Here is a 22978-nt window from a genome sequence, read left to right on the forward strand (position 1 = left end):
AATTTTTTTTTTTTTTTTTTTTTTTTTTGAGACGGAGTCTTGCTCTGTGCCCCAGGCTGGAGTGCAGTGGTGCGATCTCGGCTCACTGCAAGCTCCACCCCCCCAGGTTCACACCATTCTCCTGCCTCAGCCTCCCGAGTAGCTGGGACTACAGGCGCCCGCCACCTCGCCTGGCTAGTTTTTTTGTATTTTTGTAGTAGAGACGGGGTTTCATCATGTTAGCCAGGATGGTCTCGATCTCCTGACCTCGTGATCCACCCGCCTCGGCCTCCCAAAGTGCTGGGATTACAGGCTTGAGCCACCATGCCCGGCTGATTTTAACTAATTTTTATATGTCATTAAATCTTGTCATTAAACAATTAGTAGAATTGGCATCAAAAGGTCTGATACAAACACTACTGACTTCTTTTTTTTTTTTTTTTCTTAGACGGAGTCTCGCTCTGTCGCGAAGGCTGGAGTGCAGTGGCGTGATTTCGGCTCACTGCAACCTCCACCTCCCACGTTCAAGCTATTCTTCTGCCTTCAGCCTCCCGAGTAGCTGGGACTACAGGCGCCCACCACCACATCTGGCTAATTTTTGTAAGTTTTAGTAGAGACGGGGCTTCACCATATTGGCCAGGCTGTTCTCGAAGTCCTGACCTTGTGATCCACCCACCTCAGCCTCCCAAAGTGCTGGGATTACAGGCATGAGCCACCGTGCCCAGTCAACACTACTGACTTCTAGAAAGCACTCAACTAACGATGGCGAGCTGGACCAACCCTCGATTGCTGGTAAGACTTCTGGACTCTCCTAGTGTTAGTATCTCACCCTAAGTGAGCATCTAGCATCTAATGATACCTCATTTTCATAAAATGTGATGCTAAACTCAATCCAATGACCGGAGCCCTGGCCTGCTAGAGAGAGACCCACTGGCCTCGTTTCATTATGTCTTGGGCTTTGGTCAATATATTTACAGAGAGACTGGAAGACATCCAATTAGATGACTAGAAATGGGCCAGACGCAATGACTCACACCTATAATCTCAGCACTTTGGGAGGCTGAGACAGGTGGATCGCTTGAGCCTATTAGTTCAAGACCAGCCTGGGCAATATGGCAAGACCCTATCTCTACAACAAATACAAAAAATTAGCCAGGTGTGGTGATGTGTGCCTGTAGTCCCAGCTACTCGGGAGACTGAGGTAGGAGGAATGCTTGAGCCCAGGCAACCAAGGCTGCTGTGAGCTGAGATTGTGCCACTGCACTGCAGCCTGGGCAAAAGAACAAGACCCTGCCTCAAAAAAAAAAAAGAGAGAGAGAGAGAGGGCCGGGCACAGTGGCTCACGCCTGTAATCCCAACACTTTGGGAGGCCGAGGCAGGCGGATCACCAGAGGTCAGGAGTTTGAGACCAGCCTGACCAACATGGAGAAACCCCATCTCTACTAAATACAAAATTAGCCGGATGTGCACGCCTATAATCCCAGCTACTCGGGAGGCTGAGGCAGGAGCATTGCTTGAACCCAGGAGGTGGAGGTTGCAGTGAGTCCAGTTTGCACCACTGCACTCCAACCTGGGCAACAAGAGCAAAACTCCATTTCAGAAAAAAGAGAAAAAAGAGAGAGAAAGAAAGAGAGAAATGGGTAAAGAGAGAGTCTCATTGGCAGTGCAATTTCATGGCCTGAACCAATCTTCTTGCTCCACTAGGGGGCAAAAGGAAAAACAGACACAGACGCATCATTTTTCTGGGAGCTCAGGAAGGTATTACTTGAAGGAAGAGCATAAATTCAATGTGGCCCTCAGCGCCAATGAACTTTTCCTTCACTTGAGCTTGTCCCAACTTTCCCAAACATAAATGTACACATTGTCTTTGGTTTTATTACTAAAATTGATGTTGCTGGCCTGGCCCAAATGATCACACCTGGGTTCAGATCTTCAAGCTGTAGTCACAGGTTCCCTCTTAAAATCTAACTCAAAGAAGAGCATACGTTTTCATTCTTATTAAATAATAATCACCTATGTACACGTGTGTATGTTAGCAGGACAGAGGACAAAATCAGGGAGATTCTCCTGAAAGAATCAGCAGGGCTTTCTCTGGCACATTTATTTTCCAAATTTTTCACATGCATTGTTTTTCCATTAAGTATAAGGTTGCTTTCCTAATAAGAAAAAATAATAATAATTAAAATTAGCTCAAATTTTTTAGTGACCAGACCCAGATTTTTCCCTTCTGTAAGTGAGTCCTGATTTATGATCCATTCATTTGAACTCTGCCTCTCTCTGTCCATCTGTTCTGCCTCAACAAAAACCCCTTTAATCCTCTCTGTTTGCAGAGCAGTTTCTGAGTAACCCCAGCAGGCCAATCCTTCCCGCAAACACACCTACTGTACCCGACTGTCCGTCAGCCAACAGGGCTCTTGCTCCTCCTCTAAGGGAGGAAGCAGGAGCCGCACCATCGTGAGGTCACTTGGGTTTTTTAGCCACAGTCATTCATTAGCATTTCAGTGTTTTGGGGGGATGAGCCTCGGATCTGCAGCTTGAACAAACACAGATTCCCAGACTCTCCCCTTCTGTTGAGCCACTGCAGAGTGCTGTCAGTTGAGACTTCTTGCCCCATGTTGCCTTTTCTTTTGGTGATCAAAAATATGTAGTTTGCCTGGGCACAGTAGCTCCCAATCCTAGCACTTTGGGAGGCCAAGGTGGGTGGATTGCTTGAGCCCAGGAGTTTGAGACCAGCCTGGGCAGCATGGCAAAACCCTGTCTCTATTTTTCAAAAAAGTTAATTAGGCCGGGCACAGTGGCTCACGCCTGTAATCCCAGCACTTTGGGAGGCCGAGGCAGGTGCATCATGAGGTCAGGCATTCGAGACCAGCTGGCCAACTTAGTGAAACCAGGTCTCTACTAAAAATACAAAAAATTAGCCGGGCGTGGTGGCAGGCGCCTGTAATCCCAGCTACTTGTGAGGCTGAGGCAGGAGAATCGCTTGAACCTGGAAGGTGGAGGAGGTTGCAGTGAGCCAAGATCGTGCCACTGTACTCCGGGCGACAGTGCAAGACTCCATCTCAAAAAAAAAAAAAAAGTTAAATTAAATATCTATATAGTTTGGGCCTTCATGCTGGGCATAGTATGTGTATGCGTGTATGTGTGTGTGTGTGCATGTAATGAGAGAAAATACAAAACCAGAATGAAAAGGAGAAAAAGCACCAAGAAGAAAAGAGATTTTAAAAAGCAGATACTGTTATTTACATTCCCATATTTACTGGGAGTTTTCCACCAGCCAGGCCCTAGGCTTGGCTGTCAGTATTTGACTAAAACGTCCCTCTCTAAGGAGCTCTCAAGTTGATAGGGAGAAAGAGGAAGAGAAAAGAGAGACCAAAGTTAGAAGTGAGGAATCACTGGGCATTCAGTGGTTAGAACTGACTCCCAGAATGAAAAAATTGGTAAGGGTGTAGAAAGGGATCAAAACACATGATTTCTAACCTCACATCAACCACTGTTCTGAGTCTTCTACATTGTTGCAAAAAAGGGGAAGAACAGGATACACAGAAGCAAACTGACAGAAAGGCTCCTATCTTCCTAAGAAAGTAACAGGACAAAGAAAAAACAGCACATTGATAGCAATTATTACCAATCTCAAAAAAGGGCAGGAACTCTCCCTACAGTGGATCTGGCAGGGAAGAAAATGCCCTCCCAACACGCCTCCCGCAGGCGCACTTCCCAAGCGCTCCTTGGTTTTTTGTTATTGTTCTGTTTTGGTCTCATCTTCCCCAGAGACTCCTAAGATGGAAAAAGGACCAATACACAGGGCTCCCAGCTTGGACAATGCTTTACCATTAATGTCTTAAAATTCTTTGTCAGTTTTTTATTTTTATTTTTTTAAAACTCAAGATCTAACCATCTGATCTTAATAATTTTTGAACAAGCCCCCACCCCCGCACCATTTTCACTTTTCACTGGGTCCCACAAATTATGTAGCTGGTCCAGAAGGCTAGTAAAAACTCCCAATAATACCTTCTTTATAAAGTGTGCAGGAGAACCTGGCCCTGTCCTAAGAACCGAGGCCACAGAACTCTGAACTTTTCCTGTAACACCCCATCTCCAAAATTGAGGCTCTAAGATTTTTAAATGCATTCGCAGAAATTCTACAAAAGGTAAGAGATTTTTGCAAAAGTTAAGCAGAAAATTCTCTGCCTGCCACATCCTAAATCATTAAAAGTCTTCTAATAAATCTATCCCTTTCAGCTTTCGCCACTTCACCCAAGTCGTCTCTCAATCAGAGTTTATAACGGGGAACAAACTTCCAATTATTAGAGCTGTTTATTTCTGTAGCGATGGACCCCAAGCCTTTCATAAGCAAACCTATTGAGCCCAAACCATGCCTTTCATGGATGACAGCTTCAGAATAAGAGCAGTTTGTCTACATTGCAGGGAGAAACCAGATGTTTCCCTTGAGTCGAAACAAGCAAATGACAATTGAGTCAAACTGCAGAACAGCCTACCAAAAAAATTTTTTTTAATAAATTCCAGGGCACTAGTATGTGTGGGCCTATTTTTTGACCCTGAACACCTCCAACTATACTTGTATTTTTCATTGTTCATGCAGGACATTGATTGCTTTTGTAGATCTCTAACAACAATCTCCATGCACTAACCCTGGTTAATGTATTACTCTTTAACTCACACTCTAATCTAACTGTGACAGTGATGAGTTGTAAATTCTGCTTCATGTGTACATTTCCTGGGGTTGACATTAAAACGCCTCTGCAGACCCAGCAGAGTTCAGAGGTTTAAAGTTGAAATTTTCATATTCAAATAGAGTTGTCTGCCTTCCCCAAAGCCAAAGAAAAGACTGTTATTTGAAAACAGGCAAAGAGTTGAAAGGATTATTATAAATAATCACCACCACTTCCTGGTGGCTTTTGTTTAAATAGTGGGAACTTAAAAAAAAAATAAAAAGGCTGCAGTTTAAATGTAACAAGTTTATACCCAACAGTGGCTTTTAAAATATGTAAACGCTCTTGCCGGTTTATGGTGCCCAGAAATGATGAAGCAGACGAACACCCTTACAGGGGGGAAACACCTTTTGGGAATAACAGTGCAATTTGCAAGTTTGAGTTTTTGGTGTTTGCTTTTTGTTTTTTTTTTTTTTAATTAAACAATAGATCAGTTCACCAATTACTTGTAATAAAATGAAATTGAGTTCTTTGAAAGGAAAATCCGAACTTTGTGGATCTTAAATAACTTTATATATGAGCTGGGTACAGTGGCTCAGGCCTGTAATCCCAGCACTTTGGGAGGCTGAGGCAGGTGGATCACCTGTGGTCGGGAGTTCAAGACCAGCCTGACTGACGTGGAGAAACATCGTCTCTACTAAAAATACAAAATTAGCCGGGCATGGTGGCGCATGCCTGTAATCCCAGCTACTCGGGAGGCTGAGGCAGGAGAATCGCTTGAACCTGGGAGGTGGAGGTTGCAGTCAGCTGAGATCGTACCATTACACTCTAGCCTGGGCAACAAGAGTGAAACTCCATCTCAAAAAAAAAAAACACTTTATATCTGCACCAGGCAGTATGAAAAAGTATTCACCAAAATCTGTTATAAATCAGACTCACTCATAGCTGCTGATGCTCTGAATCTTAGACAAGGGAAATTTGGGAAGGGAGTTCTTTGTTCACTGAATTGTCTTTGAGGTCCTTAGTGAAGGATCTTTGCAGCAGTTTTGCTGCAGTAACATTGAAAAGTCTATCAATACAATTCTCTTCTTTAAAAAAAATCGTAATGCATATCTTAATGTTCTCCCATGTCTGTCTGGACAGAGTTTATACTTTGAAACATAAGTAGTACTTGTATTTAGGAATATAGAGTTTCAATTTAGTTAATTATTAGCTAAACAACTCCCCCTTAATTAATGCACCTTTCCTACATTATTATACCTTCTGATTAACCCCAATCACATACAACTCCAAAAAAGAAAAACGTGCATTCTTAGGTCTTGAAATTTAAGTCACATTAATTGCAATCCTAGATAATGGTACATGGATTTTGTGCTACACTGAAAAAATATATCCTCAAATGGATGTGAGATCCTTGAGGTTACAAGTGATTCTGTAAATGAGAAAGAGTGAGCAGAGGGCATCGCTGAACTATCTAGAAAGAACTGAAAAAGGAAAGATATCAGGTCGATTTTTTATACCACATATGTAGGAGAAAGCTGAAGATACGCAAAAGAGCATAGACCTTTGGCTTATGACTTATGGTCAGCCTGCCCAGATGTCCCCAGCAGGAAAGAAGCATCAGCAATTGTGTTAATTATGCCTCTGTTTGCACTTCTTTCAAGGCTAATTGTCCGCCTGCTTCATTTAGCCCTTGATGAGAAGTTAGTCTGGGAAAGCATTCCTGGTATGAACACCCATGGAATTCATCTTGTGAAAATGCAAATCCCATTTCCCTCACCACCTGTGATAATCAAGGCAACCCCCCACCCCCATTAAACTTTTGGTTTGGGGAAGGCAAATACAAAGAGAAATCATTCCTTCACTAATTATTTTTTTCCAATCCAACCCAATTCTCCTGAGTAACAAAACTAAGTTTTGCTGTATCTGCTACATCTCCAAGATCTTCTCCTTTCTGGCTTTATTTCCAGTGCCACTGAATGCTATTAATTTAAGAAGACAGCTCTATAATTAAAACTATAAAAATTCATAAAGGTCTAAGAAATGCTCTTAAGTCTCTGATGTTTAAATGTGAATTTTAAGTAGGAGGAAAAGGATGCTTGTTTATCCAAAAGCACTATCCCATGTGGTTTTCACCAGTTTGTCCATCTGACAATGAAGATGCTAGATTGATATGTTTCTTTGGACTCAGAGATGTGTTTTAAAATGACTCAAATCTTAAAAGCACCTCTTTAGCACATGTATTAAGGCTGAACACTACAGCAACTGTTGAGATATTATATGCAAAAGTGCTAGCTCAGCTTCTGGCACATAGTAGGTACCTTGATTTAAAGGCTAAGGTTTTACATGCAAACAAGCCTGGGTTCACATCCCAGCTCTGCCCTTTGCTAGCTCATCATCCCAGATAGGATGCTTTTCCTCTCTTTTGTTATAGGGGCCTCAGCCATGAACCTAGCAATGAGTGAGAGAAAGAAATTTTTTCCTTCCCTACATCCACACTCATAAAAGCTACCTTCACAGGGCTATCTAGAAGACTACAGACTAGGCTGGGCATGGTGGCTCATGCCTGTAATCCCTACACTTTGGGAAGCCAAGGCAGGAAGATCATTTGAGACCAGCCTGGGTAACTTCATCTCTACAAAGAATTAAAAAGTTAGCCAGGTGTAGTGACCTGCAACTATGGTCCCAGTTACTTGGGAGGCTGAGGTGGGAGAATCACTTAAGCCTGGGCATTAGAGACTGCAGTGAACTGTGACTGTGCCAGTGCACTCCAGCCTGGGTAACAGAGTGAGACCCCATCTCAAAAATAAAGAACAAGAAACTACAGATTAAACCTTATCTAGCACCTGGCTAGCTGATGGCAGGTAGCCTTTCTTCATTTTTTCTCCTGCTTCCTAATTTGAACAGCAGTTTTTCAAACAGCTCAGTGCCACCTTTTTCCTACAGCATGCCTGTACTGTGTATGAATTCTTGAAACACAGAATCAACCCTTCCAGCGCCTCAGGTTATTACTGGCCTGTGTGGTCTTTTCTTCTGTTCTCCCAGGAGGGAGAGGCTCAGGAAACGTAGCCTAATTGGGAACAGCAAGCTGGTGTTGGAACCTGCGTTCTGTAGCCTGCCACCCCAGCCGTCACAGGCTGCAGCCTTGCATTTGACTCGATGCTCTTTTTGGAGAACTCTTTACCATGGCATGCCATCTGGGTCCTGGCCTGAGTTCCATGTTCAGGAGGGTCCCGTACTTGCTTTAATGCCCTGCTGTTGCCATCTTGAGATTCTTAATAATTTCTGAATAAGGGTCCTACATGTTCATGTGCATTGGGTCCCACAAATCATGTAGCCAGTCCTGCTCTCTTCCCTCCTCTAAGACTCAAGATGAAAGTCACCTCTTCTGGAAAGACATCACCAGATTCTCTGATGGACTCCATCACCCCTGGCTCATACCTCCATTAATCCACCCACTGACACTTAAGAAATGCCTGCTGCAATACCATCCACACCGGCCTCTCTCCACCATGCCAAGTCCCAAGGCACAATTGCTGAGCTCCTCCCATGCAGGAGCTTCACTTACAGCAACCCTCTAAGGTAGGTGCCATTATGTTCCCTGATTTAGATTCATTTACTGAGAACTTAAAGGATCTACCCAGGTGGAAGCAGGACTCCTGAACCCTGGTGGAGCAAGCTTGGAACCACTACCTTTTTTTTTTTTTTTTTTTTTGAGGCGGAGTCTCGCTCTGTCGCCTGGACTGGAGTGCAGTGGCCGGATCTCAGCTCACTGCAAGCTCCGCCTCCCGGGTTTACGCCATTCTCCTGCCTCAGCCTCCTGAGTAGCTGGGACTACAGGCGCCCACCACCTCGTCCGGCTAGTTTTTTTTGTATTTTTAGTAGAGACGGGGTTTCACCGTGTTAGCCAGGATGGTCTCAATCTCCTGACCTTGTGATCCGCCCGTCTTGACCTCCCAAAGTGCTGGGATTACAGGCTTGAGCCACCACGCCCGGCAGAACCACTACTTTCAACTCCAGGGAACGATGCTCAGAACCGAGAATGCAGTGGCCAGAAAGGGGACATTCCTTATGAGGACCACCACACTCATGCCACTTTTTGTAATTATCTGTTTACAGGCCTGAATATCTCACTGGATTATGACTTCCTGGGACCCCACGCTCTCATTGTCATCTCTGTAATGTAGAAACCTAGCATAGACTTGGTACATGATGAAGTCTCGTGTGTGTGTGTGTGTGTGTGTGTGTGTGTGTAGTGTGTACTTTAGAGATGGAGTCTGGCTCTGTCCCCCAGTCTAGAGTACAGCAATGTGATCATGGCTCACTGCAGTGTTCAACTCCTGGCCTCAAGCAATCCTCCTACCCCAACCTCCTAAAATGCTGGGATTACAGGCATGAGCCACTGTGCCCAACCAAATATTTCCTAAAATAATGACTAAAAGGTCATTTCCATGTGGATAGCTAATTTGATTATCAAAGTACTTCAAATACATCTTATGAAGCCATGGCAGTTGTATCGAAAATTAATCCAATTGATGTTCGAGATACACCTTGACTGGGCAGAGTGGCTCACACCTGTAATCCCAGCACTTTGGGAGGGTGAGGCAGGTGGATCACTTGAGCTCAGGAGTTTGAAACCAGCCCGGGTGACATGGCGAAACCCCATCTCTACAATTAAAAAAAAAAAAAGATAAACCTTGATTGAAATAAGATGATCTAAAATGTTGAAAACAACTAAAACAAAGCAACAGCAATAAAAAAAAAAAAAAACCTGTTATCCATTTTTTCCTCCCAATAATGAGTTTATATTAATGGGGATTTTAATTCAGCTGTTTAAAATAAAATTACTGGCCAGGCATGGTGGCTCACACCTGTAATCCCAGACCTTTGGGAGGCCGAGGTAGGCGGGTCACTTGACCAGCCTGGCCAATATGGTGAAACCTCATCTCTATTAAAAATACAAAAATTAGCCAGGCATGGGGGCACATACCCGTAATCCCAGCTACTTGGGTGGCTGAGGCAAGGAGAACTGCTTAAATCCAGGAGGTGAAGGTTGCAGTGAGCTGAGATCACCCTATTGCACTCTAGCCTGGGCGGCAGAGCAAGACTCCATCTCAATAAATAAACAAACAAATAAATAAAAAAATAAATCGAGTTTTGAGGCCACATCCAACAAATACAAATGGAGGGACAGGACACAAAGTAACTGGCTTGAAACCAGCCTGTCCTCTTCAAAATGTCAAGATCATGAAAGACAAAGAAAACCAAGGAACTCTGCCAGGTTAAAGGACACCAAGGAGAGAGGATAACTAAATATAACTGATGAACCCAGTCTGTTCCTGAACTAAGAAAAATAATGCTATCAAAAAGCATTTTAGGGACAAATGGCAAAATTTTAAAAAGGATTGTAAATTAATAGCAATATACTGATGTTCAATTTTTTTTATTTTGGTAATTGTACATAACTATGTTATATAAGAGAAATGTCCTTTAAGGAATTAAGCACTTAAGTATTTAGGCACAAAAGGGAATGATGTCTGCAACTTGTCTCCAATGACCCCAGATATACCTATATGTATATGGACATGAGGGGAAAGAAAGTATTAAAAAGCAACTGTGGCCAGGTGCAGTGGCTCACACCTGTAATCTCAACACTTTGGGAGGCTGAAGTGGGCAGACAGCCTGAGGTCAGGAGTTCAAGCCCAGCCTGGCTAACATGGTGAAACCCCGTCCCTACTAAAAATACAAAAATTAGCAGGGCATGGTGGTGCACACCTGTAATCCCAGCTACTCGGGAGGCTGAGGCAGGAGAATCACTTCAACCCGGGAAGCAGTGGTTGCAGTGAGCCGAGATGGCGCCACTGCACTCCAGCCTGCGTGAGGAGGTTTAGGGGGAAGAAAAAACACAACTGTGCATCCTGGGCAACATGGAAAGCCCATCCCTAAAAGTAAAAAATAGAAATTTAGCAGGGCATGGTGGTGTGCACCTGTAGTCCCAACTACTCGGAGGCTGAAGTGAGAAGACTGCTTGAACCTGGAAGGTGGAGGTTGCAGTGAGCCCAGATCCCACCACTGCACTCCAGCCCAGTGACACAGTGAGACCCTGTCTCTAAATAAATAAATCAACAACGTGGTGAAATGTCACATTTCATGAATCTGGGTTAAGGGCATACTGGAATTCTCCATACAATTCTTGCAAATTTTTTGCTAGTTAGGAATTATTACAAAAACAAATTTTTAAATTTAACTCTAATGATACAAGTACTGCTATTACTATTCATCTCAAAAGGATGTAGCAAGTAGGTAAATACCATGGCCTATAGTCTAGTGATCAAGGCATTCTGACTCCTGGACATTTTCATCCCGCAAAATACTGTTGAAAAGTACATTTTAAGGTTTCATGTGAGGCCGGGCGTGGTGGCTCATGCCTGTAATCCCAGTACTTTGGGAGGCTGAGGCAGGTGGATCACCTGAGGTCAGGAGTTCGAGACCAGCCTGGCCAACATGGTGAAACCCCGTCTCTACTAAAAATCCAAAAAAATTAGCTGGGTGCAGTGGCAGGCGCCTGTAATCCCAGCTACTGAGGAGGCTGAGGCAGGAGAATCGCTTAAAACCAGGAGGCGGAGGTTGCAGTGAGCCAATATCATGCCACTGTACTCCAGCTTAGGCAACAAGAGTGAAACTCCGTCTTAAAAATAAAAAGAAGACTTCATGTGATAGAAAGAAAACAGTCCATCACGAATATACATATACATACTTACTTCACTTTGCTTTGGAACTTACTAAGTGAAGATGGTTAAGCTTTGCTCAAGGAAATATTATGAAAGAATTTGACAGGAAAGTCAAAAAAGGCTTCTTTTTCTCCCTCTTCCCTGCAATCTCCCAGCTTAGGTTTGCTACCCTGGCCCTCCCCCCAAAGCATATCAAATAACTAAACTCGCCTCGATCACTTTCCAAGCTGACAGTTTCTTCAGTGTTTTGTTGGGCTTTCACAACAAATTGCAGCGCCAGGGTCTGGGTTAATATTCAGAACTGTGCTCTGTTTTCCCTACAGTGGCATTGGCATGACAATGGACACCACGGGCCACAAAGGGAGACCCACAAAGGAAGACAAGGTTTTAATGCTAGAGCCATCTGCCAATTCTCCTTAGGACCTTTTCAAGAGCTGAGTGAAGTTAAAGCAAGAGCTGGGAAGGCGTGTGCAGCAGAGGGCAGAAAAATCATTCACGGGAAAAGCCATTGCAATATGAAAAGAACCAAAGGAGGGTCGAATCCTGGATGGATGAATGAATGGAATCCGAAGGCCCCTTCTCTTGAGCTCTAAAGAGATCCACCGCACTCTCTCCGATGGGGCTTTTGTTGGTTGCCAAGCGTTTTAAATGTTATAGTAAGAATATGTTATTAAGGGAGGATTTAATATACACGAACCACACACAAAAAAAGCCCTCGAGAAGGGTCTTCTGACTACTCACGCGGAAAGCCCAAGCCACCTGCCTCTGCAAAGATTACACTGATTCTTTTTCTTTTGGTAGCAACATGTTCTAAATACAGTAGTTTAGCATGAATAAAGCATTTCTTTACCAACTCGAAATTCCCCCTTCTCCCAGAGACCTGCACATTTTTAAGACCACCAACTGTGACAGTGTATTCAAATACACTAGAACAAAATATTTTCATACCCTTGGGAAATGTAATTAAAATTTGCATTTTTTTTTAGCCCACAACATACACCTCTGACATTTTTCCCAAAAGGAAAATTCTACTGAAAACCCCGAAGAAACCGTGGATGGACTGCTTCCTCGGAAACATAAAGCAGTCAACAGCAGTTCAGACCCTGGCTCAGGTGCTAAGTCTCTTGGCATCTAACCATCTTCTCTCTTTCCAAATTCTCAATTTCCTGAAGGCAACGCATAGCCTTTATTCCCCTCCACCTCTTTAAACAGCATTAATCCTCGAATGGGATCAGTGATCTTAGGGGACAATCGAATAGACGTTCCTTAGCCACATTAGTAAACTTTAGGTAACATTCTCTCATTTCTGAACGCAACCTTACAGTAAATCTATTGTAATTAGAAACAGAAGTCAACACTGGCTGGGTTGTTTTGTGGCTCTTCTACCGTGTGAGTGAGTTTTTAAGTTCCAGCATTTAAAATGCACATATCTTGCAAGAGGGGGTCAATGATGAAAGGATTTTCATATCCCTGGGAAATGTTATTAAAATTTCAATTTCAATTTTTTTTTTTTTTTGAGATGGAGTTTCCCTCTTGTCACCCAGGCTGGAGTGCAATGGCGTGATCTTGGCTCACTGCAACCTCCGCCTCCCAGGTTCAAGTGATTCTCCTGCCTCAGCCTCTGGAGTAGCTGGGATCACAGATGAATGCCACCATGTCCGGCTAATTTTTGCATGTCTAGTAGAGACAGGGTTTCCACCATGTTGGCCAAGTTAGTCTTGAACTCCTGACCTCAGGTGATCTACCCGCCTCAGCCTCCCAAAGTGCGGGATTACAGGCGTGAGCCACTGTACTGGGCCAAAATTTCAATTTTTTGTTTTTGAGCCCAAAACATATAACTCTGACATAAAAAACTGGTCATTCATTTTTGGATCAGACTCCATACTCTCCAGCCCTCAATTTCTAGGATTTATAAAATGCCTTCAAAGAAATCTTCATGGATGCAGTATTTACCTAAGTCTGTTGCCTTTGTAAAAACTAAAGTAGCAACAGTTTGATGTTAAAGTAATCACTGCAGAAAGAGTATCTCTGAAAACGGTTTGCAGACTCCCATGTGAACAGCAGGGGCGCCCTCCTTCAGCCAGGAAGCAGAAAGGGAAAGGGATTAGCCAGCCGGGATGACCCCCGCACAGAATGTAATTTCAGGTTGATGACACACAAGTTATTTGACAAGACCAACACCAAGAGGCCTGTGGACGCCGCCGGGGCCTGGTGGGATCCCGTCAACCTGTCATCCAGGGCAGATGGAGGCCTCCCTGGTGCTGGAGTAACCAAGTGACTGTTCCGCCACGTGGCATTCCCACACCCGCGGCCCGGGCCTTGAACTCTTCTCCCCTGACTGTCAGCAGCCTGTGATTGAGCTGCAACCCCGTGGCCCAGGAGCCAGAAGGCTGACCTCGTGCTGTGAGCCGGCTGTAGACCTGGGAATTGACTTCCTTGTCCCGCACGTAGCATCGGATCTCCTCCACCGCCTCACGGATGACAGTGACGGCCAGGACGAAGCCCTGCAGAGAGAGACGACAGTGAGCCTTGCTACAAGCGCTGAGCCCTGCTGCAGCCAACCGTCCCCTCCTGGTGCCAGGGGTAGAAAAGGCGAGAGGCCACTTGGGAGGGCAGGGGGGCAGGACCTGTGAGTTATTCCAAATGTATACGCCGCTGCAAGCCCCCCCTCTCTGAATCTGTCTTAGGGAACACGCACTCCCACACACACCCTGGAGAAACACTACCTTAGAGAAACACTCGCTGCCACACACGCACAAGGACATCCATATTCACCACCTCAGGGTGAGGGTGACACACACAGGAACACTCAAACTGTCCCTCCACAAGCAAGCGATGGTGACCATGAACACTGTCTCTCAGCTCCCATGTGCTGGGCACTACTGTAAGTGCACTTCATCCTCACAACAACCCTGAGATATGCTCCTATAACCGAGCTCCCCATGCAGATGAGGAAACTGAGGCACAGAGCGGCTGAGTCATCTTGCCCAAAGAGATAAAGCTGCTACGTGATAAATGGGAACTGAAACGTAGGAAATCTTAATCTTTACTGCCACTGTATCTAGAGAAACTTAGGTGGATGGAGCCCTCAGGAGGGACCACCAGGCAACAGTTAAAAAGAATAAGATACATCCATTGCATTCACAGAGCCCAGCAGAAAAAAACAATCTTTCAGGACATACACTGCAACCCCATCCATATAAACAGCAGCAAACATTTTACACACTTAAATGTTTTCCAATTTCCTTAACTACAGGTTAGATTTCTCTGCCGGGAAGGAGACTAGGATCAGGATAGGGAGGGACTGAAAGGAGCTTCAGTCGATCTCTAGTGTTTTAAGTTTTTTGTTTTGTTTGTTGGAGTCTCGCTCTCTCACCAGGCTGGAGTGCAGTGGCTCCATCTCGGCTCACAGCATCCTCCACCTCCCGGGTTCAAGTGATTCTCCTGCCTCAGCCTCTCGAGTAGCTGGGACTACAAGTGCACAACACCACACCCAGCTAATTTTTGTATTTTTAGTAGACACGGAGTTTCACCATATTAGCCAGGATGGTCTCGATCTCTTGACCTTGTGATCCGCCCACCTCGGCCTCCCAAAGTGCTCAGATTACAGGGTTTTTTTGTTTGTTTATTTTGAGGTAGGGTCTCACTCTGTCACCCAGGCTGGAGTGCAGTAGTATGACCCTGGCTCACTGCAATCTCCACCTCCCGGGCTCAAGAGATCCTCCTGCCTCAGCCTCCGGAGTAGCTGGGACCACAGGCGTGTGCTACCATGCCTGGCTTATTTTTGTATTTTTGGTAGAGATGGTTTGTTGTTGTTACAGAGTCTCACTCTGTTGCCCAGGATGGAGTGCAGTGGTGCCATCTCGGCTCACTGCAACCTCTGCCTACCGGGCTCAAGCGATTCTCTTGCCTCAGTCTCCCCAGTAGCTGGTATTACAGGTACCCACCACCATGCCTGGCTAATTTTTGTATTTTTACTAGAGACAGGGTTTCACCATGTTGGCCAGGCTGGTCTCCCAACCTCAGGTGATCCACCCGCCTCGGTCTCCCAAACTGCTGGGATTACAGGTGTGAGCCACTATGCCCAGCAGAGATGGGTTTTTGCCATGTTGCCCAGGCTGATCTTGAATTCCTGAGCTCACACAATTCACCCACCTCAGTCCCCCAAAATGCTGGGATTACAGGCATCAGCCACCGTACCCAGCTGTTTTAAGTTTTTATAAGGAAACTATATTAAAGTATTAATTGCATAAGTAGAAACGAATAAAAATTAAAAACTTCCATAACCTTCCCCTGAGTTGGGAACCCCAACTCATAAAATCTGGTTGGATGGAGGGAGTCACCCATAGCAGAATCCACTTCCAATCTAGATTTATTTCCTCTTGTAATCGATAAAACCAAAATCAGTCATTCATTTTACTTATGTGCTTACAGTCATTCATTTTCCTTGTCACTCCTCCCCCATCCCCTTTTAAAGCTTGCCCTGACAGTTATTTTTTAAATACAGTCAGCATAACCACCCAAGGGTTAGCAGTTGTGGTTCTTGGAGAATTTCACTTTCATACTGTTTATGCTGTGAAATACATTAACTTCGATTCAAAGGACTTTAAATCTCTTATGTAAATCTATCCAGAGATGTGCTGCTTTGTGAAACTCCTCCCAACGCCCATACATCTTTACAATCAAAGGATTACTCCTGTTTCCAATCAGATGTAAAGTACACACTGCAGCCAAAAGCAACTGGTACATTTCAGAATCAAAGCATAACCAGACCACATAGTGAGTGAGAGAAAACCTGTTCTACGAGGAACACAGACCCGGCGTGCAGAGCAGCCCCCTCCACCATGCTGCTATTTTGTTGTTCTGTGCCAAAACCCAAGTTTTTGTTGTTGTTTGTTTTTTCGAATGTTCTAGTTTCTATTTCTCTCTGCGTGGGCCTGGCTAAATCCCATTGATGTTCATGGAAAGTGTGTGCTCATACAAGGACAGGAGCCGCTCACTAACCTCCCTGCTGCAAATAAACATCACCTCCTAAATTATCATGTCTCCCCCGACGCATACACACATAGTTCTCATTAATCCTAGGGGCCACGCCATGCCTTAGATTAGAAATTGCTTTACAAAGAGATGCAAATTTAGTCCAGGAATAAATTCCAACCATCCAATTTAGGAGGTCTTTAATATCCATTCACAGATATTTAGAAAGAAGCTTTAGTGGGCGGGGGAAGGGGGACGGTTGAAAGAGACAGCTGTCTGAGCTGGTGAAGAATCACAGGCAGTGACAACTCATAGACAAGCAACTCTGAAAGTGCGAGCCTCTTCTGTAAAGTTGTACATCAAAAATAAATTTACTCAAGCAAAGCTAATCTATGGGAGATAGAAATCAGAAAAGCAGTTGCCTGGGGTGGGGGGGGGGGGTGGGGTGATAGGAACAGGCACTGGGGAACTTCCTGGGGTGATGGAAATGTTCCATATCTTGATTGAGGTGGTATTTATGTGGGGGCTGACAAATGTCAAAACTCAATGAATTGAAAACTGAAGATCTGTATATTTTACAGCATATAGATGATATCTCAATAACAAAAATACCCTACATTTATTTGGTCATCATATAATGTTACAGATTATTTCTGCTCTCCTGAGTTAATTCTCCCCTAACATATTAGTACCAAGAAAAAAATTATTGACCGGGCACGGTGGCTCACGCCTGTAATCCCAGCACTTTGGGAGGCCAAGGCGGGCGGATCACAAGGTCAGGAGATTGAGACCATCCTGGCTAACGTGGTGAAGTGGTGAAACCCTGTCTCTACTAAAAATACAAAAAATTAGCCGGGTGTGGTGGCGGGCGCCTGTAGTCCCAGCTACTCAGGAGGCTGAGGCAGGAGAATGGCGTGAACCCGGGAGGCGGAGCTTGCAGTGAGCCGAGATCGCACCACTGTACTCCAGCCTGGGCGACAGAGCAGACTCCGTCACAGAAAAAAAAAAAAAAAAGAAAAAAATTATTAAAAGCTAAAACATGGCTGGTGTGGTGGCCTATAATCCCAGCATTTGGGGAGGCTGAGGCAGCAAGATCGCTTGAGCCCAGGAGTTCGAGACCAGCCTGGGCAACATAGGGAGACCCCATCTTTACAAACACTACAAAAAGAACTAGCCAGGTTCTACAAACGAAAATAGAAACCTGAAACTGAAAAAAAAAATTAGCCAGGCATGGTGGCTCATGCTGTGGTCCCAGCTACTCAGGAGGTTGAGGCAGGAGGATTGTCTGAGCCCAGGAGGCGGAGGTTGCAGTGAGCTGAGCTCGAGCCACAGAACTCCAGCATGGGCGACAGAATGAGACCCTGTCTCGGGGGAAAAAAATTAAAAAGCTAAAACTTAATTGAACAATGAAAAACACATCATTAGTGGCAGAATTTAAAAATTAAAATGAGAATGTTTCCTGAGAATTGTATACAGCCACATGAAGCATTTTACTTGCAGTAATTCATTTAAACCTCCCAACAAACCAAAGCAGTAGAAAGGATGGTTCCTTTTTACAGATGACAAAACTGAGGCTCAGAAAAGTAGGCTTGGTTCAAATTACACGACTTCACAGAGTGCAATTAAGAGCTAAACACGGTCAGCCATGGTGGCTCACACCTGTAATCCCAGCACTTTGGGAGGCCGTGGTGGGCGGATCACCTGAGGTCAGGAGTTCAAGATCAGACTGGCCAACGTGGTGAAACCCCCGTCTCTATTAAAAATACAAAAATTAGCCAGGTGTGGTAGGCACCTGTAATCCCAGCTCCTTGCGAGGCTGAGGCAGGAGAATCGCTTCAACCTAAAAGGCAGAAGTTACAGTGAGCTGAGATCTCACCACTGCACTCCAGCCTGGGCGACAGAGCAAGACTCTGTCTCAAAAAAAAAAAAAAAAAAAAAAAAAAAAAGAAAAGAGCTAAACCCAACCACTTGGCTCCTCAGCCCTCATTCAGAACCACCACTGTACTTAAGAGCTGGGTTTGAAATGAGGCAACTTTCAGAGTGGTTAGAAGACATTTCAAAATGTGTTCTAGCCAGAACTGAAAATTCACTCTACATAAAAATCTATTAAGGAAATCAGCTATGTTCACCTAGAAGTAGATGCTGTCTAATTTGTTTTTCACCCCAAACCCTTTTTTCTATAGTTCTTAGAGAGGCAGAAATACAAGACGAATATCCCCCAATTTAGCCATCACAGGAAAAGCTGACTACTAAAGGGCCTACAATGTGAAGACCGACTGCTAGAGGCACCAAAACCTAGAATCAAGTTATTAACCTGCCTGGCTTCTATCTTAAGCTATAGTCAAAGGGAAAACAGGCCAGTCAGTTAGGAGACAGCAGAGGTGGGAGTAGGAGCAGAGAAGGCCTCAGTGGAAATAATTTTTTTTTTTTTTGAGACAGAGTCTCTCATTGCCCAGGCTGGAGTACGGTGGTGCGACCTCCGCTCACTGCAAGCTCCGCCTCCCGGGTTTACACCGTTCTTCTGCCTCACCCTCCCGAGCAGCTGGGACTACAGGCTGCCGCCACCACGCCCAGCTAATTTTTTTTTGTATTTTCAGTAGAGATGGGATTTTACCATGTTAGCCAGGATGGTCTCAATCTCCTGACCTCATGATCCGCCCGCCTCGGCCTCCCAAAGTGCTGGGATTACAGGTGTGAGCCACCGCGCCCGGCCGGAAATAAATTTTTTAAAAATCATAATTGCCGGGTGTGGTGGTTCATTCCCTTAATTCCAGCACTTTGGGAGGCTGAGGCAGGCAGATCACGAGGTCAGGAGTTCGAGATCAGCCTGGCAAACATGGTGAAACCCTGTATCCACTAAAAATAAAGAACTTAGCCGGGCATGGTGGCACATGCCTGTAATCCCAACTACTTGGGGAGCTAAGGCAGGAGAATCACTTGAACCCGGGAGGTGGAGGCTGCCATGAGCCAAGATCATGCCATTGTGAGAAAGAAAGAAAGAAAGAAAGAAAGAGAGAGAGAAAGAAAGGAAGAAAGGAAGGAACAAAGGAAAAGGAAGGAAAAGAAAGGAAAAGAAAAAAAAGAAAACACAAGACAAGAAAAGGAAAAATGTATGCCAAAGATGGCTAAGGTCTCCTGCCAACATGGATGCCAATTACAGTGTAAATGAGGCTGTAGGGCTGCTCATGTCTGTACCCCCAGGAACTGCTCAATGTGGGATTCTACTGTACTGCAGCCTGGGCAATGGATAACAGGAGGGGGCAGAGACCAGACTGCACATCACATAAAAGGCAGGGAGACGGGGAGATATGTTGCTGCCTTCGAGGACACCTTGGGATCCCAAATCTATAAAACATGCATCTGCAGAATACAAATGGTTTAATGTAAGGTGTGTTATAGTGTACATAAAATACATGCGTAAGCTAAGAAGGCACTGGAAAGAAACACACCAGAATCATAAATGGGATATTTTAGGATAGTAGCTACACAGGTTATTTTCATCACCCTATGTGTGTGCATTTTTTTGTTTTTTGTTTTTGTTTTCATTTTTGTTTTTTGGTGCTTTAAATATTTCTCCAATATCATGCGATCTTTTTCCATTTGAAAAAAGAACAGTGAACAGGAGCAGCTTTGGAGGGGTGGGTGGCAGAGAGGATGGCAGGATCTGGCTTTTAAGAGATAATTCAATAGATGTGGCTTGAGTCGAGCGCTCACACCTGTAATCCCAGCACTTTGGGAGGCCAAAGGCACAGGCACCACCTGGCGCTTGGTTAAGCATGCACCTGACACAGGCAGGAATGTCTGTTACCAGAAGGGAAAGGATGCTTGGATGAAGGGCCTCTCTAGCTCTCAGGATGCTACTTCACCCCAAAATGCGTCAGAGCAGGAAAGAACTATTCTTGTCATTCCAGAAGCACCTGCATTGTTTGTATGGAAAAAATGACCTTCCTTCCTCTTCTCAGGGCAAGAGCTGCTGGCATCACTTGTCTGATAACATGGCACGTACGGCATATGCACACTCACTCCCTGGTCCCTGAGCATCTGGCTTCCTCCGCTCCACAAGCGCCTCTACACCAAATCTTTATCATCCCACACCTGCTGCCAACATCAAAAAGGTTTATTGTTTTTGTTTCTTTAAGGAGAGGCTAAATCTTTTTTATGTTTACAACTTTCTCTCAGTCAAAAAAATTTAGTAAGTTGGGTGTGTCAGCTCACATCTGTAATCCTAGCACCTTGGAAGGCCAAGGTAGGTGGATTCCTGAGCCCAGGAGTTGGAGATGAGTCTGTGCAACATAATGAGATCCCGTCTCTACATAAAACTTAAAAATTAGCTAAGAGCATCATTCTTCACAAAATTAGAAAAAAACAGTTCTTGGGCCGGGCACAGTGGCTCACGCCTGTAATCCCAGCACTTTGGGAGGCCAAGTTGGGCGGATCACAAGGTCAGGAGATCAAGACCATCCTGGCTAACACAGGTGAAACCCCGTCTCTACTAAAAATACAAAAAACTTAGCCGGGCATGGTGGCGGCACCTGTAGTCCCAGCTACTCGGGAGGCTGAGGCAGGAGAATGGCGTGAACCCAGGAGGCGGAGCTTGCAGTGAGCCAAGATCACACCACTGCCTGGGTGACAGAGCGAGACTTGGTCTCAAAAAAAACAAAAAAGAAGAAGAAGAAAGAAAAAACAATTCTAAAACTCACATGGAACCAAAAAAGAGCCTGCATAGTGAAAGCAAGACTAAGCAAAAAGAACAAATCTGGAGGCATCACACTACCTGATTTCAAACTATACAATAAGGCCATAGTCACCAAAACAGCATGGTACTGGTATAAAAATAGGCACACAGACCAATGGAACAGAATAGAGAACCCAGAAATAAACCCAAATACTTACAGCTGACTGCTCTTCAACAAAACAAACAAAAACATAAAGTGGGGAAAAGGACACCCTTTTCTACAAATGGTGCTGGGACAACTGGCTAGCCACATGTAAGAGAATGAAACTGGATCCTCATCTCTCAACTTACACAAAAAATCAACTCAAGATGGATTAAGGACTTAAAATCTAAGTCCTGAAACTATAAAAATTCTAGAAGATAACATTGGAAAAACCCTTCTAGACATTGGCTTAGGCAAGGATTTCATGACCAAGAACCCAAAAGCAAATGTAATAAAAATAAAGATAAATAGTTGGGACTTAACTAAAGAGCTTTTACACGGCAAGAGCAACAGTCAGCAGGGTAAACAGACAACCCACAGAGTGGGAGAAAATCTTCACATCTGACAAAGGACTAATATCCAGAATCTACAATTAACTCAAACAAATCAGTAAGAAAAAAACAATCCCATCAAGAAGTGAACTAAGGACATGCATAGACAATTTTCAAAAGAAGATATACACATGGCCAACAAACATACGAAAAATGTTCAACATCATTAATGATCAGGGAAATGCAAATCAAAACCACAGTGCAGTACCACCTCCCTCCTGCAAGAATGGCCATAATCTAAAAATCAAAAAACAGTAGATGTTGGCGTGGATGCAGTGAACAGGGAACACTTCTACCCTGCTGGTGGGAATGTAGATACAACCACTACGGAAAACAGTGTGGAGATTCCTTAAAGAACTAAAAGTAGAACTACCATTTGACCCAGCAATCCCACTACCAGGTTCTACCCAGAGGAAAAGAAGTCATTATATGAAAAAGATACTTGTACATGCATGTTTATAGCGGCATAATTCACAATTGCAAAATCGTGGAACCAACCCAAATGCCCATCAATTGACGAATGGATAAAGAAACTGTGGTATATATATTCAATGGACTACTACTCAGCCACAAAAAGGAATGAATTAACGACCTTTGCAGTGATCTGGATGAGACTGGAGACTATTATTCCAAGTGAAGTAACTTAGGAATGGAAAACCAAACATCATATGTTCTCACTAATATGTGGAGCTAATATGTGGGAGCTAAGCTGTGAGGACACAAAGGCATAAGAATGATGCAATGGATTTGGGGGACTTGGAGGAAGGAGTGGGAGGGGGGCAAGGGATAAAACACCACAAACAGGATGCAGTGTATACTGCTCGGGTAATGAGTGCACCAAAATCTCACAAATCACCACTAAAGAACTTACTCATGTAACAACATACCAGCTGTACCCCAATAACCTATGGGGAAAAAAATGAATTAAAAAAAATTATCCATGCATGGTAGCGTGCACCTGTAGTCCCAGCCACACAGGGGGCTGAGGCAGGATTCCTTTAGCACAGGAATTCAAGGCTGCAGTGAGCTATGATTGTATTCTGCACTACAGCCTGGGCAAGACAAAGTGAGACCCTGTCTCTAAAAGCAAATTCTTTTTTTTTTTTTTTCTTTTTTTCTTTTTTGAGACGGAGTCTTGTTCTGTTGACCAGGCTGGAGTGCAGTGGCACTCACTGCCACCTCCACCTCCCAGATTCAAGCGATTCTCCTGCCTCAGCCTCCTGAGTAGCTGGGACAACAGGTGCATGCCACCATGCCCAGCTAATTTTTGTATTTTTAGTAGAGACAGGGTTTCGCCATGTTGGCCAGGATGGTCTCGATCTCTTGACCTTGTGATCCGCCCATCTTGGCCT

At 44.4% G+C, this 22978-nt stretch overlaps 1 protein-coding gene across 1 annotated transcript in view; it reads right to left on the reverse strand.

The window, feature by feature from the left end:
• Positions 1-22978, reverse strand: part of ATP9A (ATPase phospholipid transporting 9A (putative)) — a 144225-nt gene that overhangs the window by 115423 nt on the left and 5824 nt on the right. The window contains exon 3 of the mRNA XM_026455147.1: positions 13776-13884. Within this exon, the coding sequence (XP_026310932.1) occupies positions 13776-13884 (109 nt within the window). The remainder of the gene's footprint in view (positions 1-13775; positions 13885-22978) is intronic.

The sequence above is a fragment of the Piliocolobus tephrosceles genome, chromosome 20 (assembly GCF_002776525.5).
Source record: "Piliocolobus tephrosceles isolate RC106 chromosome 20, ASM277652v3, whole genome shotgun sequence".
NCBI lineage: Eukaryota > Metazoa > Chordata > Mammalia > Primates > Cercopithecidae > Piliocolobus > Piliocolobus tephrosceles.